The sequence below is a fragment of the Sceloporus occidentalis genome, unplaced genomic scaffold (genome assembly GCF_023333645.1).
Source record: "Sceloporus occidentalis isolate IW3139 unplaced genomic scaffold, rSceOcc1.0.p SCAF_7, whole genome shotgun sequence".
NCBI classification, from domain to species: domain Eukaryota; kingdom Metazoa; phylum Chordata; class Lepidosauria; order Squamata; family Phrynosomatidae; genus Sceloporus; species Sceloporus occidentalis.
The window spans coordinates 37,677,154-37,703,204 of record NW_028316987.1 but is presented as its reverse complement, the minus strand read 5'-3'; the positions used below and the strand labels follow the sequence as shown (position 1 = coordinate 37,703,204).

The window sequence follows — 26,051 nt, the reverse complement described above, 5'->3', positions numbered from 1 at the left end:
TTAGACAATCTTGTCAAGGGAAAACCTTTACCTTTACCTTTCATATGACTATCCATAGATGGAGTTTAACCCCAGTTACACTTCACAAAATGAACAGTAACATTTCACATTATTGTTGGCAGGGTTGTTATGCTATTGAGACAATAGAACATATGTGTCTGAATTTCCCAAAAATGATTTGTACCGTACTTCAACCCATTCTATTTATTGTCTTGCAAATGGGAAGCTGTTCTTGAATCAGTTATTTGTCCAAAGTGCTTCTGAAGCCGAGGAGAGACTATATTCTCACAGTGTCTGTTGCCTGTTGTTGCTGCTATTGTTGTTGTTGGCTTCCGTCAAGTTAATCTCAATTTATGGTGACCCTGTGGATGAGATATCTCTGAGATCCCCTATCCCCAACTTCTTTGCAGGCTCATGCCTGTGTCCTCCCTGACTAAGTCTTTCATTATCTTTTCTAATGATTAATTTTTTTCTCATAATTTGCTCAAAACATGACAGCCTCAATTTAGTCATCTTGTCTTCCAGAGAGAGTTCAGGCTTAAGCTTTTCTAGAACCCATTTTTTTGACTTCATGGCTGCCTATGGTATTCTCTGTTTTCATATTCAGTACCACATCTCAAATAAGTTGCTTTTCTTCCTATGTTTTTTTTTTTTTACTATCCAACTCTCACATCCAAACATGGTGATGAGGAATATAGTAGCTTGGATGATCCCCACTTTAGCGTTCAGAGTTCTGTCTTTACATTTTATGAACTTGTCCAATTCTTTCATAGCAGCCCTTCCCAATCCTAGTCTTCTTCAGACTTCTTGACTTCAGTCTCCGTTCTGATCAATATTTGAACCAAGGCCCAAAACACATAGGCCAAATAAAGCACCTTCCAGGCACTTTGGGAGTGTGGCATTCAAATGATGCACAGCCCGAAAGCTCCCAGAAGTTGCTCTAAAACTACCTAAGGCGGCACAAAGCTGGCCTGAAAAGGAGCAGCAAAAAGCCACGTCTGGCAGTGGCCCATTTGGGAGCGCAGCAGCAGCTGGCTTCAAGACTGCAGCGTCCGGTCACCATGGTCCCAGAGCAGTCCATGTTTATTATTTTTGTTTTGTTTTTATCTCCAGCATTAATTCAACCTTGGCATATTTGTTCTTGACCTTATTCAGTAATTGCTCCAAGACTGAGCTTCAGGTCGCCACAGTCCTGGAGCAATTTGGGCTGGAGTGGCCTCTCACTGCTTCTTTGCCCCCATCTGCTTCATCCCCCAAGGTAAGGGAACTCTTTGACTGTTTACATTTTCTAGTTGTTTAGGATGAATTCTTGCAGATCTGCCATAGTCATTATTTTTGTTTTGGTTTTTTTATGTTCAGCATTAATCCAGCCTTGGCATATTCCTCCTTGACCTTATTCAGTAATTGCTCCAAGACTTTGTGTTGTCTGCATCTTAGGCTGTTAAGGTTTCCTCCTCCTATCTTCACTCCTCTTGCCTCTGAGTCCAAACCTGCTCTTTTTTCTGCATATAAATTGAACAAATAGGGTGATAGTATGCAGCCTTGCCTGGCCTCTGTACTGATTGGAAACCATTCTGTTTCTCCGTATTCTGTTCTGATGGCAGCCTCTTGTTCTGAGTACAGACAGCCTCTTGTCCTGAGTACAGGTTATACATCAGGACAATCAAATGTTGTGACACTTCCATTCCTCTAAGTGCAAGCCATGGCTTTTCCTGATGCAGTCAAAAGCTTTGCTCTGTCAATAAAGCACATGCAAATTTTCTTCTCGAATTTCCTGGATCTTCTGGATTCCTGAATCCAACTTGCACCTCAGGGATTTCTTGCTCCAAATGTGGTAGGAGTCTTTGCTGCAGAATTTGAAGCATGACTTTGCTTTCATGGGAAATTAGTGTGATGGTTCTGTAATTATTGCAATTTTTTGTGTGTTGTTTTTTGTGGATGTATAATGATCACTTCTGGTCTCTTGTACAGTGCGCACTTGATATCCACTGGGGTTTAGTTCCAGGACCCCCCTGTGATTACCAAAATGGATGCTTAAGTCCCATTAAATACATTGGCATAGTGAAATCGTGTCTCTTACATAAAATGCCAAAATCAAGTTTTGTTTTGTGTGATTTATATCTTTTAAAAAAACATTTTCAAGCCATAGATGCTTGAATCCATGTGAAAACTCCATGGATATGGAGGACTGACTGTATTCCATATTTGTTGACAAATTTTAGTTAAAATTAAGTTCTGCTGGTATGTCATCTGTTTTGCTTTGAGAGCAGCTATCACTTCGCTTCTCCAAGTTTGGAATTCATTTTCATAACTTTCTTCTTCCCATGTGTCATTCATCTTTTCACATTTTTATATCTCTCTCCTGTGTATTGTTTCCATCATTTTCTTTCATTTAATCATGATTATTATGTTTCTCTTCTGATTGGTTTAAAATTTTCTTTGATTTCTTGGATGTTTTGGAAGAGGTGTCTTATTCTTCCTTTTTTATTATTATGGGCTTCTTTTTCTCTGGATTGATTGTTTTGGTAGTTTTCTTTCTCCTTATCCACTGATTGTTGAACAGCAGCATTCAATGTTCTCTCTCTCCCTTTCCTTTTGCTTCTGTTCTTTCTTGAACTGCTTCATGTGTTTTGTCTGTCATCCATTGTTTCTTCTTCTTCCTTTTGGCTACTCATACCTTCATTCTGTATTCCTCTTTGACTATGTCCTTGTGTTAAAAGGTAAGCTATAACCATTGTGTTTTAAACCTGCAGTAAGTTGTCTCTCTTATTATATAGTTAATCTATATATTATATAGTTCATCTTCAATATGGGTCTTTTTCCAAGGTAAGCACATAATGTGGTGTTAAATACAGTGAGTGAAAATAAACAAGAGAGGTCCTGTTTCCTTCAATGAATAAAGTTCACAATTACTTGGCTGTTACTTTAATAATGTTATAAGCTATCAAACAGTTTTGCTGACCACAGCTTGCTGGTTCTATTTATCACAACTGATAAAAGATCTGTAGTGTCAAACAAGAATTTAGCTACACAGAAAAGGGGAAAAGAATGGGTCATAATACAAAAACATATTCTCGATGGTGTCCTTCCTTGCCAACAATTAATGGGGAAATTCATTTTATGAATCAGTGTTTACAGTCTTACATCTGGAGAACTTTTCAACTTGAATCTTTTCCAAAGTGCTGGATTTGTGTGCCAATTTCCCCCTTCCCTCACTTATCTTACCCTTATTCTCTATGAGTCGTTTCAGTTGTTATCAGCAGATGCAAATAATTTTTGTTTTGTTTTGCAGTCCTTTGGGTAGGAAACCTTCCTCAATAGTAGACTTCTAAATTCCGAATAATTAGATAGCAGTGTAAAACTTGTACAGGAAAGAAAGGACAAGTGCCGATCTATCTTGAGATAGCTGTTCTTGAAAACTGATAGCTGAATCTATAACATATCTCATTGGTTCAGTAATGGACAGAAAGCAAGACTCAGTTTGTGTTCCTAGCCCTGAGCAAAGCAAAACAATGCTGCATACACAGTTCATTCTAATTGTTCCTTAACGTGTTGTCATGCCAAAGCACCCAGCTGACCCCTGTGATGGCCCTTTGACTTTAGAGCGCTGACAGAGATTGTCAGCAACCCTATATTTTTCTTGGTACCATATTAAAACATGTCTCCCCCCCCCAACCATTTGGAGGAGAAATCTGAAATTTTAAATCATAATTAAATTCACAATTTAAGTTGATTTTTGATGGTTTGCTAGAATTATCCCATTTGATAAAAATAGAAAAAGGAAAAGAAGTACAAAACACACTTTAAAATGTGGTTCTTCTTTACAGAGGAGCAAACTGCTGGCAAAAAATCTTAAATTATATGATAAAAAATTATTGTAGTATTTTCAGGGCTTGATGAATTGCAACTCCAAGAATCCCTCAGCCAGCATGGCACATGCTAGCTGGGCAGAAAGTGGGGAGTTTAGTAGTTGTGTTTCAAAAAATTAACATTTCTAAGTTCTGTGTTTTACTATTCTTTTCAAATTCTTAGTGATGCTTACTAACACCTTTACATTTTTCAAACAAGGAAATAAAGTAATTGCATGTCTGAAAAAGGAAAGTAACACAATGAGAGGGGGAAATTGCATTTCCTTTTATTAGTGCCACATTTTGACACAATCATTTGACAAGTAGATCCTTATATGCCTTTGCCATCAAAACCAAAATCAGGATCTCTTGCTTTCTTCCAGTCAATTGCATGAGGTGCCTTAGGGCAAAGTGACATTTTTGGCAGTGATAAAGTTACCATGGATGGAAAAGAGGTGCTCATGCCTAATGAAAAACTTTGGTATAGAAGGTATTAATTTTCATGGCTATATAACCTTTGGGATTTGAATGTTCAAAACAAGCTTTCAGAATTTTTATGTGTACACAGAAACTTTATATGTGCTAATGGGCTACGTGACATTTTCCTCATAATTTCACTGTTAGGAAAGATCATTTCAAGGGTGTTATTTCTATGACTCTATCATGGTTTATTATATTAATAATGTTTTTATCTTGGGTTTTATCTGAGAAACAAGAGTTCCATACATAAAAAGCTTGGAGGAATAGTTTTCACATTTTTCTTTAAATAACTTCCTTTCACACAAGAAAGGAGGGGTGTGAGTCAAGATGACTGTTGACAGTATATCATGTAGGAATGCATTGTGTTCATGTAATTGTCAGCTCAATTTAACAACCCTGTAGGCTTAACAACCCATAATACCCTGCTTTGTTTTAGCAATGGGCACAAATACCTAAAGGCACCAGATTCTGTCTGATCTTGGAAGCTAAGCAGGATCAACCCTGGTTAGTAGTTGGATGGGACACTAGGCTATATTTCAGAGAAAGGAACTGGCAAAACTTCCTCTGAGAATTTCTTGCCCAAGAGGAAAAAAGCATGAAATTGATGGAGTTGCCATAAGTCGACAGGCAACTTGAAAGCACATACATACACACATAGCAAATAGAATGGCTCAGACTTGTTTGTATATGGGCATTTTTTCCTTTTCTTTATTTTTTTTTGGGGGGGGGACTGAAATATGTTTTGTACATGGAATTTTCCCACTCCATGTATTCATCTTTCCCTTTCTTTGAGCTAAAACCGTCCATTTGTAGTCAACTCTGTACGTCCAATTCCATGCTTGAAAGCCATAGTTTATTATAGCTTTCCTTTCTGTGTTTTAAAAGGAAATGTTTGGTGCACATATGGAATTTCTCTTGAAATTATAAAGCTTTTTTTTTCCTTTTGCTTCCAGCCTCAATTAAAAGAACTGTTTTAAATTTATACCAGATTTAGCAGTATAAGTGCTAAGGAAAAGCAATCTCAACATATGAACTCATGACCTCTTATGATAATGAGGAAAGGCTCTTTTGTGATAAAACTACAGTGCAATATCCAGCCCCCCCCCCCCGCTTAGTTCACACAGAGGTAGTAGACATTTCCAAATTGTACCGCTTCAGACTTCAAGTTGGTGTTTAAATAAATGCTCTACATAGCTTTAAAATCCTACATGTAGGGAAAAATCAGGGGAAAGGATTACAATTCCTGCTTTTGCTGACATAATACTTTTAAATTGTAGGAGTCTTCTGGAGGGGTAGAGTCTTTATAGCTCTATCCCAGTGGTGGCGAACCTATGGCACGAGTGCCAGAGGTGGCACTCAGAGCCTTTTCTGTGGGCCCACACGTCATCGCCCCAGCACGGAATTTGCCAGAGTTTGTTACTAGAAGGCCAGAGGGACATGGAACTTTGAGATAAATAGTGGCTTTTGGGTTGCAGTTTGGGCACTCAGTCTCTAAAACATTCACCATCACTGCTCTAGCCTATAGTCTGAAGTGGTATATCTCCAACACAGATGCGCTACATCAGTTGTGTGTCTTTTCCTATGTTGCTCTTTGCCCAGATGGATAGCACAATTGCTCTTGCAGACTATGGTTGGCTCGAGACATCAATAGTGGATTCTAGAGGAGGACAGCACACTCAGGGAGAGATGCAGGTCCAGCTCCATCAGGTCTGGCCTGGACTAAGAAAAAGAGCCCTCCCTCCAATCCATCTGCCTTGGTCCAGGCCTCAGAGGGAGAGAAGAACTGCTGGACCTGATCCCTTTCCCCACCACCATTCCCTTTTCCTTTTGTGTCGTGCCTTTTTAGATTCTAAGCCTGAGGGCGGGGAACCGTCTAATTAAAAATAATAATAACTGTAAGTCGCTCTGAGAGCCTTTAGGACTGAAGGGTGGGATATAAATACCATAAATAAATATTAAATCAGAATTGTGCTTCATAATCTTAAAGTTGTAGATGATGCTAGGATGCAGCTCCCAAATTGAGATCCGCTGCTTGTGAACAGAGGGAGCCTGGGTCTTGCATGCATCCTCAAGTTTAAGTACTAAGAACAGCAAAATGTTTGAGCTTGCTTATACAACATTTTTCCAATAGTTAAAGAGCAGTTCGTTCTTATTACAGTATGCATTTTGTAATAGCATTGGTTTGATAAATATGCTTTTTAAATTATTTTCTTTACAAATATTTTTATTTCAACTTAGGTGGCTGTTCTACCATACCAGAGTCTGACCTTGAAGAAAGACCAGCCTCACAAGACTCTCCAGGAATGTTTACCAATCACAGGCATCTCATGAAGCAGAAGACCAAACCTGGTAAGAAAAAAAAGTATTTCATTAACTGAGAGAAAAAAATATATCTTTTAAACACATGTATGGCGAGTGAAGTTCCTATCAGTTGTATTTTAATGTTTTTTAAGGACATACAGAAGTGGTGCAGTGGTGGCGTCAGGTTTTTCATGGCCTTGGACATGATGCTTATACTGCCTCTGAGACTGGAAAATTACTTCTTTCAACAACTGTCAGAGGCAGTGGTGAGCAGTGGATCTTTGAAGTCCAAAGTTGTAGCTCATGTCCTACTGTTTGTCTTAAACGGAGACAGTCCCAGGCTATTATTCCAAGCTCTGTCTCACCTTCTCACTACTCGAACTGCTGCCCCTTCCCTCTGGGTTCAGTCTGTAGCGCTCCCTAGGATAGGGCAAGGCATTTTTCTTTCTTCTTGTCACTTTTTGCATATTTCAGAAGACAAATTCAATAGGCAAAGACACTGAGGAAGAAGATCAGGGTCAAGGGGCTGACAATGGGGCAGCTACTGGGGAATGGGCTTGACAGGTCCCTAGTGATTCCAGTTCCTGAGGCCAACCCTGCACGCAGAAATATGTCAACGAATACTGCAAATGTAGCAACTGAGGATAAGGCTGTTTAAAATTGTAAATTTGACTAGTGTCCTTGACTGGTGCACTATGCAGAAGTGAATGTGAAGATAATAAAATTCCCTGTTCTTTACTGTGAATTATGAAAACTGATCAATATTTGCAATAAATGATTTAATTACATTAGATGTAAAAATACAAGGTTGATGACACAATGTCTGGAAGGACAATGTATGCTCTTGGCAACTCTGAAATGGTGCTAAATTAAGTATAGGAGTGTACTTTTGCTAACTTATTACCACATTTAATAAAACTTTCCCATATAGTTTTATTTTCTGAGTCATCGATTATGTCCCCCTTTTCATTTTAGAGACACTCCCAAGCCACCTTTATCAATGATTAATCACATCTTTGTTTTTTTAAAAGAAATAAATCCATACTTAGCAAGAAAATAAAAATATGTTTTCAGAGTAACAGAGGTGTATAACCTATTTCAGAGAAATAGACCAAATAGAAAGGGAGGTGGAGTACCATTATATATTAAGGATGCATACAGCTGTGAAGAGATCCATGACTTAAATCCTGAAAGCCAAGTTGAGAGCATCTGGATAAAAACAACAGGGAGATAGAGGTGGTGTGGTCTACTATAGGCCTCCAAGATAAACTGAGGACTTGGATAAAACCTTCCTGGAACTGATGACCACATGTTAAGAAAGGAGAACTGTAGTAGTAATGGGGGGTTTAAACTGTCCTGATATTTGTGGGTGGTTCAAGTCGGCCAAAAATGTAAGTTCTAACAAATTCCTCACTTGCCTTGCAGACAGTTCCATTATCCAGAAGGTAGAAGAGGCAACTAGGGAATCAGCTATTTTAGATTTGATCCTAACCAACAGTAAAGGTCTACTCAGTGGAGTGGAATTGGCAGGATCCTTAAGTGGGAATGACCATGTTCTGCTGGAGTTTGTTATACAGTGGGAAGGGGAAGTCAAGCATAGTCAGCTATGCAGTGTAGACTTTAAGAAAGCTGATTTCACTAAATTTAGGGAAGTACTGGTGATGATTCTGTCAGGACTACTAGTATAGGAGGGGGTTGATGAGGGAAGGGACTTTCTTAAAAGTGAGATACTTAAGGCAAAGTTCCAATGAGGGAGGAAAATGGGACGTGTCTAAAGAAGCCTGGATGAACGTCTAAAGAACTTTCAACAGAGCTAAGGCTCAAAAGAGGCATGTACAAGAAATGAAAAAAGGTGAAAATTACTAAGGAAGAATTCAAACAAATAGCCAACTTGTGGTAGGGTTAAAGTCAGAAAAGCTAAAGCACAGAACAAGCTCAGGCTTGCTAGAGAAGTTAAAAAGAATAAAATGGGCTTTTTTGTTATATCCATAGCAAAAGGAAGAAGAAGGAAATGGTAGAGTCTCTGTGTGGAGAAAATGGTAAAATGCTAACAGGGAACAGAGAAAAGTCATAACTATTCAACACCTTCTTTGCTTCAGTCTTCTTTGAAAAGGAGAACAGGTCAACCTCTGGGAAATGGAGCAGATAATGCAGTAGGGGAACTGCAGCACAGAATAGGTAAAGAGGTAGTACAGGTATATCTGGTTACTCTAAATCAATTTTCCAAGGACAGATGAATTACATCTAAGAGAATTAAAAGAACTGGCAGAAGTAATTTCAGAACCACTTTGAACCACTTCTTTGAGAATTCCTGGAAAACAGGAGAAGTCCCAGCAAACTGGAGGAGAGCAAATATTGCCCCCATCTAAAAAAAAGGGAGGGGAGAGACGACCCAAATAATTATCACTGAGTCAGTCTGACATCAATACCAAGAGAGAATCTAGAGCCAATAATTAAACATACAATCGGTATGCACTTAGAAAAGAATACCATGATTAGTACAGTAATAGACAGCTTGAATTTCTCAAAAAAAGTCATGCCAGACTAATCCTGTGTCTTTTCTTCATAGAGTCACAAGCTTGACAGATGAAGGGAATGCTGTGAGTGTAGCATACCTTGATTTCAGGAAGTCCTTTCACAAAGTCTATTGTGATATCCTTGCCAGAAGCCTGGTCAAGTGTGGGTTAGACAATGTGACTGTTAGGTGGATTTGTAATATTAGTATGTGTTATACTAATACTGTGGGTTAGACAGTGTGACTGTTAGGTGAATTTGTAATTGGTGGATTTATAATTTGTTAGGTGGATTTGTAACTGGTTGACCAACCGAACCCAAAGGATACTGAATGTCTCCTCCTCATCCTGGAGAGATGTGACTAGTTGTTCTGTCCGTGGCTCAGTGGTGTTCAAGATCTTTATCAGTGACTTGGATGATGGAATAAAGGGCATGTTTATCAAATTTGCAGATGACACTAAGGGCCCAAACAGACAGGCTAAAATAAAGCTGCTTCGGGTCACTTTGGAGGTATGCTGTTTAAATGACACAGGCATCTTAAGTGGCCAGAAGCTGCGCCAAAGCTGTGCTCTAGTCCTTAGGACAGGAGTGTTGCTTTGGCATGGCTTCCAGCCTGATAGGACTCATGCAGCATTTAAACAGCATACCTCCAAAGTGACCCAAAGCAGCTTTATTTTGGCCTGTCTGTTCAAGCCTGAAATTAGGAGGGTTTACTAATACCCTAAAGGACAAGATCAGAATTCAAAATGACCCTAACAGATTAGAAAGCTGGGCCAAAACTTTAAATGAATTTCAAGAGGGAAAAATATAGAATGCTACACTTGGATACTAAAAATGAAATGAATAGCTATAGAATGGGTGATACCTGACTTGATGTACATGCAGAAGGGATCTAGAAGTCTTAGTGGATCGCAGACTAAACATTAGTGAGCAGTGTGATGTGGCAACTAAGCCAGTGCAGTTCTGGGCTGCATCAATAGGTGCATAGTGTCTAGAACTGAGGGATGTAATAGTACCACTTTATATTGTTTTGATCAGACCTCACTTGCAATATTGTTTCCAGTTCTGGGCACTACAATTCAAGAAGGATATAGACAAGCTGGGGCATGTTCAGGGGAGGGCAACCAAAATGGTGAAAGGTTTGGAAACCATGCCCTATGTGGAGTAGCTTAGGGAGCAGGGTATGTTTAGCCTGGAGAAGAAAAGGTTAAGGTGTGACATGATAGCCATGTTTCAGTATTTGAAGAAATGTTATATTGAGGATGGAGCAAGTTTATTTTCTGCTGCTCCAGAGATGAGGACTCAGAGCAATGAATTCAGCTATAGGAAAAGAGATTCCTCATAAACATTAGAAAGATCTTTCTGATGGCAAGTGCAGTTCAAAAGTAGAACATGCTGCCATGGAAAGTTATGGGGTTTCCTTCTTTGGAGAATTTTAAACAGAGGCTGGGTGGTCATCTGTTGGGAGTATTTTGATTGTGTACTCCTGCATGGCAGGGACTTGGACTGAATGGCCCTTGTGGTCTTTTCAACTCTAGGATTCTAGGATTCTACCTGACATTTAAAGGCATTTATTTCTCTGCCAAACTCCAGAATTGGTTTCACTCATGCACTGGATGGTTTGGCTTAAGCATGCCAGCCTAATTTGTTAAGGTGTTTGAAGGAAGTTCTAGAAAGGAATCTTTCCTTCTCTGTAAATGTGCAAATGTGGTTACCTTCATAATTGAGATGCAAGTCTTGAGTAACAGTGGCAGTACCTCTGAGGAATATAAACAAAGTGGGGGCATTACGGTTGTCCTGCTTCACATATATACCAGCTTATTACAGTACCCTTTTCAGACCCTAAAAGGAAGTAAGTTTAAGATAACATAAAAGTCACTAAAGCTGCTACACAGTGTTAGATGGTTTTAGTTTGGCTTTGTGACCAGTAAGAGCCTGTTCCACATTCCTATCAATTGTACCTCCATAAGTTGGTGAAACATGGGGTTGGCATGTCTCTTGAAAATCTCAGAACATAGGCATATGTTGTTTTCTGAAATGGACTGTATTTTTATGGTTAACCTGCTGTTATTCTATGGTGTGATATATGTACAAATAAGTGAGAATTAAATATTGTAGCCAGGCTGTTAACTTGTTGTTGGTAGTTTGTAGTCTGTACTTGTTATTTGTGTTTTTTTCTTTTTTCTTTGTTTTTTTACTCAATAAAAATCACAGGGATGGAGGAAAGAAACATGTATCACCAACTAAGGCAGTGATGGTGAACCTTTTAGAGGCCGAGTGCCCAAACTGCAACCCAAAACCCACTTACTTATTGCAAAGTGCCATGTCCCTCTGGCTTTCTAGTAACAAACTATGGCAAACTTTGTGTTGGGGCGACGGCACGTGTGCCCACAGAGAGGGCTCTGAGTGCCACCTCTGGCATGTGTGCCATAGGTTCGCCATCACTGAACTAAGGGTTATAAAACATCTGTGATTCTTTCTAGATAGATATAATGTCTTGATCATTGTTAACCACTATTATCTCATAATTTCCAGACCACACTACTACAGTACATTGTGTCTGGGGACATCTCAGAAACCTCTGTTCAGTATACAGCTGATAAATTTGACTGGCAGCAATGAATAGAGCATATCTTGACATTTCTTCAGTAACTGACTGTTTCCAAGCACAATTCATAATGCTGGTTTTACCCTTTAATGTTTTTACGTTTAATATTCTAACCATTAATGTTATATAGATATTTAAGATTTTAACTTCTAAAGTTGTACATCTGAAAATGATGCCACATGCACATGCCTGCTTGACTTGCGTTTAATATTAGGTGAGTTTGACTGGAATAAGTGCCTTCTCAGCTGTGGTACCCCTTTTGCAGGAGATTCACCATAAGGAGGCTCTCTGAGCAGCAAATATTTTAGGTATTTTTGGAATCAAGTAAAAACCTGTGTATATATATCAGGTCTTTCAGCACGATACGGGACTAACTGTAGTAGTGCTGACAAATGTTATTGACTCCTGTGGTTTTATTTTACATTTTATTACTGGAAGCAGCTGTGGAAGTTGCAAAACCAAAAGGTGGGATATACATGTATTTCATTTTTATAACATGCATAAAATAATCTGTAATCTTGATTAAGGAGGCTGTTGCTAAAATATCATTTTCACTTATATTTTTCGTTTAACCGCTTTGTTACATCATAACTTTTGCTGCAGTCGTGATCCTAGAATTTCTGTGCCAGTTCAGACATTAAAAACCTTTCCTCCATGGGACATGTGGCGTACCACAACTCTCTCCAAGGAGAGTAGTAGGTGTGATCGGGCTTTTGTACAAATTGTGTATACAACATGCTAGTATCTGGTATTGTAGCAGGGTGTTTTCTAGTCATATTCACAGGGAATTCATCTAGATCTGTCAGTGGATGTATTTGAGTCCTAAACTGTAGCTGCTGAATATATCTCAAAACAATTGAGGTACAAAGTGTAGATAGGTTTTGATGTTAGAATAAGTCTTGCTGTTGTTCTGAATATTCCCCAAAGGACAACTGAGATACATAGTGCAGACACAAGTTTTGATGTCGGAATCAGACATCTGTCATGTCATTGTTAGTTGTGGAATACTTTGCTTTCTTCTGTTTTTAATCTCTGAATTCAGCTTAGAAATTGATGGTATTAGAAGCATATGTTTAATCGAACATATTTTCCTTATTTTAAACTCAGCTATTAAAGAATGTAAATACCTTTTTAAATTTTCCTATGATAAGAATTTATGGCAGCTTACAAATCAGCAGGGTAGAACTTTTTGGCTCTGTATATAGTCATACTAAAGGTAGATGAAAAAAACGTGTTGTTACTTTTTTTTAAAAAAATGATAGCATCCACACTTTTTAATATTGATGTCTGTGCTGATGTGGAAGAGCATTCCGCTCTCTGGTTTTATTCACATTCTATTAGTCCACATTAATAATGAAAAATTCTATATGTGTAATAGGAATATGCTCTTATTTATTTATTTACATATTTTGAGGGCACTTTTTCACTTTGCCTTCACAGTGCCATGTACTGCTATGGCAGGGGGAGGCAAGGTACACTTTGAAAAACCATGACAATAGGATACATTTACAAATTGTTTTGTAGAGCTGGAGACATGGAGATGGTATCAATCAAACATAGCCATGTAAAGAAGATCTTCAAGGCCCAGCTAAGTGCCAGAGCAGAAGGGGCAAATTAAGAAGGAGCTCCATAGATTTGACATCATATGTCCCCTGTGCATACCAAAATCACTTTGGTATCACCTTGGGGTAGATCTAAGGTGACTTGACCTTATTCATATTCTAGCCTTGACATCTTGTACCTTTTTGGAATGTCAGTTGGGCCAGATTCCAAGCTTTCCTTAAAAAAAAAGCCTGCTGTTCCTTTCATTGTAGTAAGCCAATGTGTAAAGTGTTAGAGCTTTGACATTTTTCACAGATTTACAATTGTAGATTTGAATCATCTTCTCCAATGCCAGTTCCCATTTCTGTGGGCCAATGTTACAATTTTGGAGGAAAGACTCGCTTGGAAGGATGTATAGATGAGGTTTGTTTTGAAGGGCTTCTTGAAAGATTGCACAGAAAGCATTGGAGCCATTAGAATTTAGGGGGCGGGAGAGTCAACAAAGCAAGGCAGAATACATACAGATATGGATATTTAAGGACCAACATGCATACAGTTATAGGTATTTAAGATGCTATGACTATGTCAAGTCATGAGAAAACAGCAGGTTTTTTTTTCATGACTTGACATAGCAATACTATGCATTTTCCCCTAGTTTCAATTTTATGAGAGGCAACTAAGGTTCTGTTACTGCCTGTGTAGCAGGAAAAAGCCACATCATCATTATTGCCACCTTATGTGCACCTCACATTACCTTCTTGCTTCACCAGAGGGGGAGGCATGGTCAAGGTACAAGGTGGGGCAATGGAAGGGAAAGAGGTAAGAATGGAAATAATACTTGAATGTGTGAAGAAATTAAAAACAAATCAGGGGATTTTCTAGTGTTTGAAGCCTCAACAAGAAGAAACCTCCTTAAGCCCTCCTTTCCTTCCCCTATCTTCCCGATGCCACACAGTGAATGGATATGGAAGAGTCAGAAAAGCATTGTGGAAGCTACAGCCTCCAGATTCTAGGTTCTCTGTTCCCCATCCTCCCAATCTCATATGAGGCAGGCATGGTGGGAGCCTTGGGTTTGGTTGCTTTCCCCAGCTCTTCCAGTGTCTTATGGGGCTGGTAAGGGAAGGCAGGTGAAAGTCCTAGAAGGCTATAGCCTACCTCATCCTTGGCTGCCTCCCCCTGGTGTCCTGTGGGGCTGGGCCAAAGGATTTTCCTCTGCTGCTAATGGAGACTTTCTTCCCACAGGAAACCTCTTGAGAACGGCATAATTTTCAGACATCTGGCAGCAGAGAGAAAAATTAACACAGCATATCCATAGATGGAGGCAAGGGAATGTGAGAACTGTAATGGAAGGATGCGAGAAGGTAGACATGAGGTGAGGCTGGGTGCATGGGAGAGTAGTGTGAAAGCAAGGATGAAAGAGGAAGATACAGTGCTGCAGTGTAGAGAACAAGAGAGTGAGGTGTGGTAGTGGCAAGAGATGATGCACAGAATGGGAAAGAAAGGGGATCATAGAATCATAGAGTTGGAAGAGACCTAAAGAGCCATCAAGTCCAACCCTCCTGCAAGAAAACACAATCGAAGCATCCCCAACAGATGTCCATCCAGCCTCTTTTTAAAAACCTCCAAAGAAGGAGACTCCACTACACTCTGAGGGAGTTTGTTCCACTGTAGAATAGCTCTTACTGTCAGCAAGTTCTTTCTAATATTGAGATGGAATCTCTCTTTCTGTATTTTGTATTCATTGCTCTGTGTCCTGTTCTCTGGAATAGCAAAAAATAAGCTTGCTCCATCCTCAATATGATATCCCTTCGGATATTTAAACAGGGCTATCATATCACCTCTTAACCTACTCTTCTCCGGGCCAAACATGCCCAGCTCCCTAAGTTGCTTCTTATAGGGCATGGTGCAAGACCCTTTAACACTTTGGTTTCCCTCCTCTGGACATTCTACAGCTTGTCAACATCCTTTTTGAATTGTGGTGACCAGAACTAGACACGGTATTCCAGGATATAAGAGTAATATTCCCTCTTTTACAACACCTACCCAGCAGAAAAGAGCAATTTTATGTTCGCTATCTCCTTTCAGACCACAAGGAACTGGTAACTATAAAAGTTGCCAAGTTCTTTGCAGCTGCAATTATCTGCCATAAAAACTTTTTAATACAGATGAAGTAATAATGCTTTAGAGTTTGGCCATCATCTTATTACCTTTATATATTTTATCTTTATAGCATTTTATATAATGAAATTGGAAAAAGTTGTTTGTTGATAACTGTATACAGTAACTATGCCAATGTTTTATAAATTTTAAAAAATTTTTTAAAAAAGGTTTTGAGGAATGAGGATGTGGTATCTGACTGTTGACTGGGCCAACATTTTATAATATTCGACTACACCAATGTCTTATAATAATGTATGAATTTTGTCCTGCTATGAGGGATGGGACTGTGGGCATTATCCTCTCCTACTTGGATATATAGAGGACATACATCTCCGTTGGAGTAGAATGTATATATATATTTGTGCTGTGGCAGTACATCTGATGTTATATGTTTTGTATTTTTGTTTTATTTTGGTGCTGGCCATGTGCTGTAATAAATTAATTCATTCAGAGTAGTGGGAAGGATGAAGGTGAAGCAGCAACTTCAGGGAAGTGGTTCAATTCACTGTTCCTGTAGTTTTTCTGCCTGAGCAGATCATTTCATGCATACTACCCTGAGGAAAGGAGCTCAGAGAAGGTCCAGTGAAAATACAGGTAGAAGAATATTGAGATTTGTACTGCATTCATCATGTGACCTGTCACATGTATGGCCTGATACTGCTTGAGCTTGGACAATGGTTTTCATGACAGCCAAGATCTGAATTGTTCCAAATAAGGCAGTCTTGGTGTGAATGTTGAAATAGCCCAGAATTAATGTTGGCTCAGCACCAGCCCTGAAATCAGCCTCTGAATAACCATTTGAATTAAACTCAGAACCCATGAATTAGTAATGTGTAAATACTAGGGCACACAGACATATTTTTGACAATATAGTTCCTCTATATTGAGAATTTTGATGACTCAGTAGTCCCTAAGATATGCGACTTAAAGGAATGCCATTACTTATGCTAAGTTTGATTAAAGGCAGAATTATTAATATCCATAACAAGGCAACTTTAGATGATTAATTGGAAGGATAATTTCATTCAGTGGGTTTGCAAATGAAAAGTTCACGTGCATCTCAAGGCTTTTTTTGATAAAAGAAAAAGGAAATATTTAAATAGCCTTTATTTTTTTACAATGATTCATAGATTTCATTTATTAATTTGTAACTTATTTTATACTTCAGTTTCCAAGAAGTACACTCGTGGTATAATTTTGGTAATATGGTGGCATATTTCAATGTAATTGATTAATCTGTTAAAAGGAGATTACTTAATCAACTGTAAAATTTTGGCCCCAATAACACTAGATACAGTATGTGTGCAAATTACCTAAGTTGAAGGTTCATTATGAAGGAATAACCATTATTGGTTATTTCATTATTCTAATGGACAGTTATATATCAGTGACTTTAACTTTGCAACCTTGGAATTGGATGCTCTGTAAAGCTTTGTTCAGCACAGCTGAAAGGATACCATTGTTCTTCTTTCTTGTTATTTCCTGTAGTTGACTAGCATTCAAATTGACATTTTAAAATGAAATTTGGCAGCTTTTGAGTTTATAAAATAGATATAGAAAATAGAATTACATTGTATTTACAGATGTATGAAGTCCAGATTTAGACTAAACTTTAACATATTATACTTTTGTACAAAATAGCATGTCTTTGTCTGAGAGAATAGTTTGTGTGGGACCTTACATTTTAGATAAACAACAGCTTCATGACATTATATGAAGTTTATTTTCCATTTTTGAAATAGTACCAGGAAAATTTAAATTACAGTTTTAATATAGAAAGCTACGCACCTCGGATCTTTCCAAAATCAAACTCTTCCATACTGAGACCACCACATGAGCAATGCAAAGAAATGTAAAGTATTTTAAAAGTCCCAGCCTCCTTTTTGTTTTTCAGCCACATTTCAATCATAGCTAGCCATTTAAGGCACTAATACTGTGTCTGTCTGTGCCTTCAAGTTGCCTGTTGACTTATGGCCACCCTGTAAATTTCATAGGGTTTTCTTAGGCAAATAATACTGAGAGGTGGTTTTGCCAATTCCTTCCTCTAAAATATAGCCTAGACGAGCTGGTATTCCTTGGTGGTCTCCCATCCAGGTACTAACCAGGGTTGATGCTGCTTAGCTTCCACATTCAGACAAAATCTGGTGCCTCTAGAGTATTTACTAGTTCTGTTTAAATCCAAAATGCTTGTGTATGTTAAATGTTGTCCATGCCCTCCCCTAAGAGGGGGAAAGAGCTAATTTCCAGTTTTAAAGATTTCAAATATCAAGTAAATAAATGAGGCGTGAAGATGAGAGGAAGGAATAACAACAATTGAAGATATGTAGATAACACATTAATACTAGCAGAAAACAACAAAGACTTAGAATGACTACTGGGGGAAGTCAAAAGAAGAAAGTGCAAAGGAAAGCTTATTGATGAATATTAGGAAAACAAAAATAAGGACCTCAGAGGATTTACATAAATTCAAGATAGACAAGGACATTGAAATGGTTAAAGGAGCCCTGGTGGCACAGTGGTTAAATGCCTGTATTGCCGCCATTCACTCGAAACCACAAGGTTGCGAGTTCAAGACCAGCTAAAAGGGCCCAAGCTCGACTCAGGCTTGCATCCTTCCGAGGTCGCTAAAATGAGTACCCAGATTGTTGGGGGCAAATTAGCTTACTTGCTAAATAGCTTACTTGCTGTTCACCGCTATGATCTTTGGAATAGCGGTATATAAATAAAACAAATTAATTAAAATTAAATTAATGATTTCCCATATCTTGCATCAATCACTGATCAGAGTCTAGATTGCAGTAAAGAAGTTAGAACAAGACTGGGAATGGGGCAGGCAGCTATGAAGGAACTAGACAAGATCCTTAAGTGCAAAGATATAAATCAGGGGTAGGCAACCTTTTTGAGCCGGGGGCCGGGTTGCTGCCCCTCAGACAACTGGGGGGCCGAAGCCAAAAAATAAATAATTAAAATAAATAAATTAAAAAAAATTAAATAAATAAATAAACCGGGACAAATGTAGGACAACATTTTCAAATGGTGTACACTTTTTTTAAAAAAGTGGAGGACACGCAAAAAAATTTGCTGATTTTTTAAAAAAATATTAATATAAATGCATGTTTCTGAGGCGTCTATAGACAATTCCCCCCCTTGCCCCTGCGTGCGAGAGGCCAAAGGCTCCGGCGGCAATCGTCGGCAGGACCGGGCTGCGGCCGGTCCCAAGGCCTCGCCGGGCCGCATCCGGCCCGCGGGCCGCAGGTTGCCTACCCCTGATATAAATTGTTGTTGTTGTTTTGTGCCTTCAAGTTGTTTCCAACTAAGGTGAACCTATCATGGGGTTTTCTTGGCAAGTTTCTTCAGAAGGGGTTTGCCATTGCCATTCTCTGAGGCTGAGAGAATGTAACTTGCCCAATGTCTCCTAGCCGATTTACATTGCCAAACCCGGTTTAAAACCCTGGTCTCCAGAGTTGTGGTCCAATGTTTAAACCGCTACACCATGCTGGCCCCTAAAAATATAAAAACTGAACACTAAAATTAGGATCGTCCAAGCCATAGTATTTCCCATCACCATGTAATGATGTGAGAGCTGGGTAGAAAAGAAAGTTGATAGAAAGAAAATCAACTTATTTGAAATGTGCTGCTGGAGGAGAGTGCTGAGGATACCACGGAGAGCCAAAAAGGCAGACAAATTGGTCTTAGGGCAAGCCTGAGCCCTCCTTGAAAGCCAAGATAACTAAATTGAGGCTGACATACATCATGGGAAGACATGACCCTAGAATAGACAATGCTAGGAAAGGTAGAGAACAGTAGAAAGAGAGGAAGATATATGATGGATAGACTCAATCAAGGAGGCCATGGCACTGACCCTGCAGGACCTGAGAAGACAGGATGAGGACAGGTGGTCTTGGAGGGATCTCATTCATAGGCCACTATGGATTGACCAACAACAAAATGGCAACTATAGACTTCTCTTTGCACTTTCCCCCTGATTTTCCAAAACCCCAGATAACCCCATGATAGGTTTTAGGGTCACCATAGGACAGAAACTATTTGAGGGCACACAACAACACAACTTTTTGTGTAGACTCCGGATAAATTGTGCAGATAGTCCCATGTGCTCAGCAAGGTTTGAATTTATTTAAAAAAATATTTTTATTTTTTAATTTTAAAATCCCCATGGAAATGCCTAAATCAGGTTTTTGAATCCTGGCTATTGTATGTTCCGCTAGCAGTTTTTGTGGTGGTATGTATACTCAAATATTTTTGTATGTATGTGTCTTATTAAATCAACCTCCCTTTATCCTCCCCCCCTCTCTCTCTCTGTGTGTGTGTGTGTGTGTGTGTGAATATATATATATATATATAAACAGAATGGCATGTACACACAACCAGTTCCTGTTAAGCTCTGTTCCATAGTTGCCAACTGTGAGGTGGTCTGATGTGCACTCTAGCAGTGATAAAATGAGCTTTCCTGTATGAAATATTAGCTCTCTTGTATACATTTCCTCCTTACTAGGTTCAATTATCTTAATGCATATTGTAAATGACACTGATTCATGAGCTTAGTGCGGGCAGACATTCAAAGACGTACATCAGGAAAATATCTGGGTACAAAACCCCCAATTGGCTCTATAATTAATTAACTTCACCATCCTGCTTCTTAGCTCTTGACAGAAATTAGGGATTTGGCTGAAGGGAAAGATTTTCTTTCTCTTCCTGTGCTTCACTTTAAATATGTTGGGTGACTGCATGCGTTAGGACTTGCTATAAGACTATTCAAAGTATTCACATATTTATGGAACTTCTGGTTTGAAAGAAGAGTAGGGTGTATTTATACTTGGGGGAGGAATGAGTAATTTAATAACTTAAATCCCAAAAATAAGAGATGTAAGCCTCAATTAGAGTTTCTTTTTAATCTGGTTTGTAGATTAATTTGACTCAGTTGGCTAACATCTGCTATTATAAAACTACGACAGATAAAAGGAATGGGAGTGTCTTACTAATGCACCTACCACAGGTCCTTTTCATTTCATTTTATTTTTTTCCAAATTTCTTTCCAACAGAAATTGCTTGCAGCAGCTATCTCCTCATATGTAAATACTATAGAAAGACTTAGCAGTCTTTCTCCTGTTTTGGAAACTGCTGTTCTAAGGCACCTTCTCCTTTTTGGATGGGAGCGTGAAAATATAAATTCTTTTGTTGTACCACACTTGGTATATAGCCCTAAAGAGGAGAGGAGAGGAGAATTATCCTTGAATGAGCAGTTTACTCAAAAGAAAAGCATATTGAAATGTAGTTTTTTGTGGGTTTTTAGGGCTATGTGGCCATGTTCTGGAAGAATTTATTCCTGAAATTTTGCCTGCATCTGTGGCTGGCATCTTCAGAGAAAAGTGGCATGGAAGTGCAGGGAGGTATACTGTGTGACCCTTGGTTGAGAGGAAGTGATTTATATGTTGATCTCTGTGTTGGTCTGTTGGTGAATGGCAAGGCCTCAGAGTGGGACGATATGCAAGGAGGATTTGTGTCTATTTAATTAGTGATCCATTATCTGCTGGGAAACCCACTGATCCTGGGTGATGTTCATTTGCATGTCCTGAGTCTTGATTTTGGTGTTTTTCATGACTGGTGGCCAAACTTTGCTTACTTTCAGGGTTTCTTCTTTCCTGTTCAAGTTGTCCAGGTGTTGGTGGATTTAAATGGCTTCCCTGTGAAAGAGGGGGAAAAAAGAGAGGATAGAGATCTAACTGCTCAGTTAATATAATCCTAGATAAGTATTGTGACCTGGCCTGTATTGACAAGAGTGAAGTGAGCAAGGGCAGAACGGGTTCATCTTTCATGCCAACTGTCTATAATGATGCAGCAATGGAACTAGACAGGAGTAGTGAGTCCTTGTTGGTTCAGCTTGATCTCCTAGCAACTTTTGATATCATGGATACTGGTGACCATGATGTCCTTCTGGGTCACCTATCTAGGAAGGGGCTTGTAGGCCCTGTTGCACAGTGGCTCTCATCTTTCTTAGAGGGATGCTTTCAGAAGATGGTGTTGAAGGAGTCCCAGGCCACTGTGAACAGAAACTCTCAGCACTCAGTTCTGCCCCCCCATTAACCACTTCTGAATGTTTACTACCATGAGAACTCTATGATGAGAAAATCAAAATGAAACAAGAGGTAGTACCACAAAATGAGACACTGAGATCATAAGGCATTCAACCAACTATTGCGGAAGAGCAGAAATGTAGCAAAATCAGTAACGGCTCTTAATGTCTGACCAAATAATATCAATAAGACTTCAGGGAAAACCTATTACTGTAACTACAATAAGTTTACACACAGGGAGGAAGGGTTAAGCAGGAAAGGATGACACAATTTTCCCCCTGGACACTTTTGCCCATTAATTGTGATAGGTGATAATTGGGAAAAACTCTTCTAGAACGTGGCCACATAGCCCGAAAAACCCACACAAAACTAATTGGGAAAAAGCTGGGAATGGCAATATATCCAGGAAAAATCCTCCACTTTTTAAGGTTACAGTTATGGCATCTTCTCTGCCTTCTCCCCCTTTCCCTGAGTTATTTATTATATGCCCTCTAAACCTGGGCTCCCTGCCCATAGACATACCATAATTGTTGACAATGTTTAATCTGTCTTACCTTCAAAGACAGCATTCTTGATTATGATCTCTATATTGTACTAACTAAAATTCAACTCATAATATTGTATCTTTGATCTTTAACACATATACATTGACAGTGTAACTTTACTGTCTTATAAGGCAACTGATAACTGGATGTTTGTCCCCCCACCCCCAATACATGACCAGATATGAAATTATCCTGGCTTATCTCCATAAGTACCCTACAGCATAACAATCTGTAGTTCAGTTTTAGTTGTTCTAAATTTTATTAGTAGAGCATCTCCAGTAATCATTGCGAAGAATGAGCAAAGCCTGAAATGTAACAGAATGTCATTTTTCAGCAGTTAAAGAAAAGCAATAACACTGGAGTACCATTTCCTTCATATCACTGTGATACCACCAAAAATTTTATTAGCCAATTCAGTAATTTTATTATGAATAGATATTATTTGATGAGTGGAAAGGGCTTTTGTAATATTATTATTATTATTATTATTATTATTATTATTAACCTTTATTTATGAAGCGCTGTAAATTTACACAGCACTGTACATTCAATCTTTTTAGTCAGACGGTTCCCTGCCCTCGGGCTTACAATCTAAAAAGACATGACACAGAAGGAGAAGGGAGTGGTGGAGGGAAAGGGTAAGAGGTCCAGCAGTTCCGCTAATATGTCTCTCCTTCTTCAGTCTTTGAGACTGATCCGAAAGAAGGAGGGAGCAGTATTGGGCCTGATCAGTCTACTTCTGACCATTGTGGATCTCCTGCATACATTCTCCATCTTATATGTGCAGTCCATGTCTTTAGGGAGAAGGTACTGATCACATTGTATTCATGGGACCTGTGAATGTATGGAAGACAGAACTTGGCTCTCACTGCATTCTTCATGCCCTTATCTTGAATGTCTCAAAAGGGCGATTACCACAACACTGCAAAGAGTTTTCAGAGGGAACAGTAAATAGCTTAGGGTAGTTTTTCTCTTCAAGAAAAAGCACACCCATTTTGAAATTACCTATAGAAAAATATAATGGAAAAAGAAATGTATCCTTATTTGTTGTTATTCTTTGTCAAATTATAAGCTATCTGGTTTGACAACCCTTTACTTGCACTACAGTTTCTATTGAATTTTTGCTTGATTAGAACTCACATGGCATGGTGATAGTTTTTTTTTGGGGGGGGGAACAGACAAATTAGACTAAAAAATTAGTTTTATAAATATTCTGGTTAAAGAATTATCTGATTATGATGTCCTTCTTTTGGGTCTTTTCACACTATAGTAACAGAAAAGCACGGGGAAGAAAATTGAAGCTGGTAGTACGTATGGAGTATTTGCAGTACTTCTAAGTCTTGTCCTATCAGGTCCAGCCTGGTTTGCATTCTCAGCATGTCTTTTCCTTGGTTATACCATTTAAACAGACAGTATCTATAACAGTTTACCTAATTTTTGAGAAATACTTGTTTTTATTATGTCAGATAGTTTTAAGTGGCAGGATAGGCAATTTATTTTAATATATTTTATACAAATAAACTGAAAGTGTTTCTGTGTTCAGGACATATGAAATATTGTTAACAACTCTAAGTTTCAAAGATGGGGTTGTTATACAAATAAATAAAGTAAGTACAACCACTTTAAAATGACTATTACAGAAGATAAAGCACATTAAGTTATATAAAAACAATTAGGGGAACTATTTCGTGTAAGATGGTTGATTTTATGAGGCACAGGCATATTTATATTGCTTTTAAATATTAGACAGAAGGTGATGTGGTAATTAATCAATAATATTCTTGATAGATTTAATGTGAAAAGGAAGAAAAGAACATTAATGAACAACCTATAATGCATGACTTCTATAGTAAACATCAAGGAACTATATACTTTTATCCTTGTAATGTAAAATATTTACAAAGGTGGCTAGATAACACTATAGACTGAGTAGGAGTGTGGTGATGGCAGACTTGAAATATGAAGAGTTTAATCACTATAAGTCAGTAGTAAATCAAAGCCCAGTAACCAGAGCTTTTCCATTTTACACATGAAAAAAAATATCAAGTAACCTCAATCAAAGTCTTTCAAAATTGTTTTTTTAAAAAAGAGATATGCCAGTTATAAAAGTTTACTAAAATGGAAACTCTATGATGAAGTACGTATGTTGTGTTTTCTTCCTCATTTGCTTGTGCCTGGGACTATTATTTTATTTGCTGTTAGTGTGATCAAGCTTGTCTATGCCTGGTCCTAATAATCTTTGTTAAGAAGATAAAATTTTACTTCAAGAGTGAACATTTCAAAGTTTAATCTTTACTGGATGGGATTGTTGCAGGTTTTATACAACATCTCCTACTTTGTACCCTCCTTCCCTCACCTTGTAATACCATATCTCCCTCCCTTTTACCTTGCAACCTCATCATGCCTACCCCTCTTGCACCCTGCCACTGCACTTTTCACCTTCTTTTTCCTTCACCGCACACTCCCTTCCTTCTATTCATGCGATTGTCCTAGATGTTATGAAATGTACCCTCCCTTGCTTCGTGTACTCTTCTTTCTTCTACTATTTCCTTTGCCGCACCTGGCACCATCAAAGTGCGCCCCTTGCTTGCTTATTTGTACACCACTCATTTTCCTGTTTCTCCTGCTCACTCCCTCTCTTCACTTCACCCCCTTTCATTACACCCCTCGCATCTTATGTGCTGCTATTTGCGCTGCTGACTCTCCTGTCTCTCCTACTCTCTCACTCACCTCATACTGCACCATCACAGTATACCCCACTTTGCCACTCACACCACTTGCTCTCTCATTTCTTTACTCCCTCATTCACCTTGTTGCATGCCACCACAATGTGCCTCTCACTTGCTTCTTTTACTCCAGTGGGCACACCATTTACTCTCATATCTCTCCTACTACTCCCTTGTGTTACCTTACACGCTGGCAGCATGTCCCCCACTTGCTTCTTTTGTACCAGCACTCATACTTCTTGCTTCTGCATCTCTTCTGCTCACATCTTCCTTCCCTTCACTTACTGACTGCACAGCACACCTCTCCCATGCTTCTTCTGCTCCTCTGCTTGCACCACTTGCTCTTCTACTCAGTCCTTTGCCTCATATTGCACACTCATGGTACTCCCCTTTCTTGCTTTTTGAACGCCTTTATTTTCATACCTCACTCTCCCATCTCTTCTATTCCCTTCCTTGCCTTGCTCTAAACCCTCACATTGCACCACTCTGTTTGCTTTGCCATCTCTCCTACTCTCTCTCTGAGCTGAATTCCCACTCCCACGATGCATCCATCACTTGCTTCTTGTGCTCTGTTGTTCACACTGTGTGGCATGCCTACAAACTAGATAAAACCTGGCTATCTGGTTGGAAACTCTGCTTCTCGGTAATCGAGTGTAATCATTTCTAAGTTCTGCCATACATGAACTTTTTTTCTGGTGTGAGAAGTGGTTATTATTTTTTGCAATCAAACTCCAATAGTGGTAGCCATTTCACATCCAAATAAGCTGCTGCTCCTGAGGATACAAAAGTAATCAGGAATTAAATGGAAACAGAAAATTTGCCAAGGTACCATAATGAGTTGCTGTTAATTTTAGTAAATCTGATGCTGGAAAATTTCAGGGTAGATTTTGGCCCTGGATTTTGATTTTTGCACTTCAGCTCATATTTTCAATAAGAACATTTGGAATATTATGCAGTGTCAGTTATTCCATCTTCATATCAAAATACTGCTTAGAGGTGGTGAAGGAGTTTCTAATGTAAAAATAAGTTTGCAAAGATTGAAGTAGAGAAGAAAATTAAAAAAGACACAGGTAAACCTATAAAATCAAAGAGGGTAGAAAGATGGGTAAATGATCTTCTTGTCATGCAGTTACCAGTTTTTCAGTGCAACATTCAAATTTACTGACAACCAAAATTATGTTACTGTTTTTTTTTTCTGTTGGCAGAATGCCTAGTGGTTAAAAAGAAGAAAAGAA

At 38.7% G+C, this 26,051-nt stretch overlaps 1 protein-coding gene across 1 annotated transcript in view; it reads left to right on the top strand.

The window, feature by feature from the left end:
• The window catches only part of BBS9 (Bardet-Biedl syndrome 9), a 259,252-nt gene that overhangs the window by 147,449 nt on the left and 85,752 nt on the right, over positions 1-26,051 (top strand). Inside the window, exon 22 of the mRNA XM_089532607.1 lies at positions 6,567-6,677. Within this exon, the coding sequence (XP_089388733.1) occupies positions 6,567-6,677 (111 nt within the window). The remainder of the gene's footprint in view (positions 1-6,566; positions 6,678-26,051) is intronic.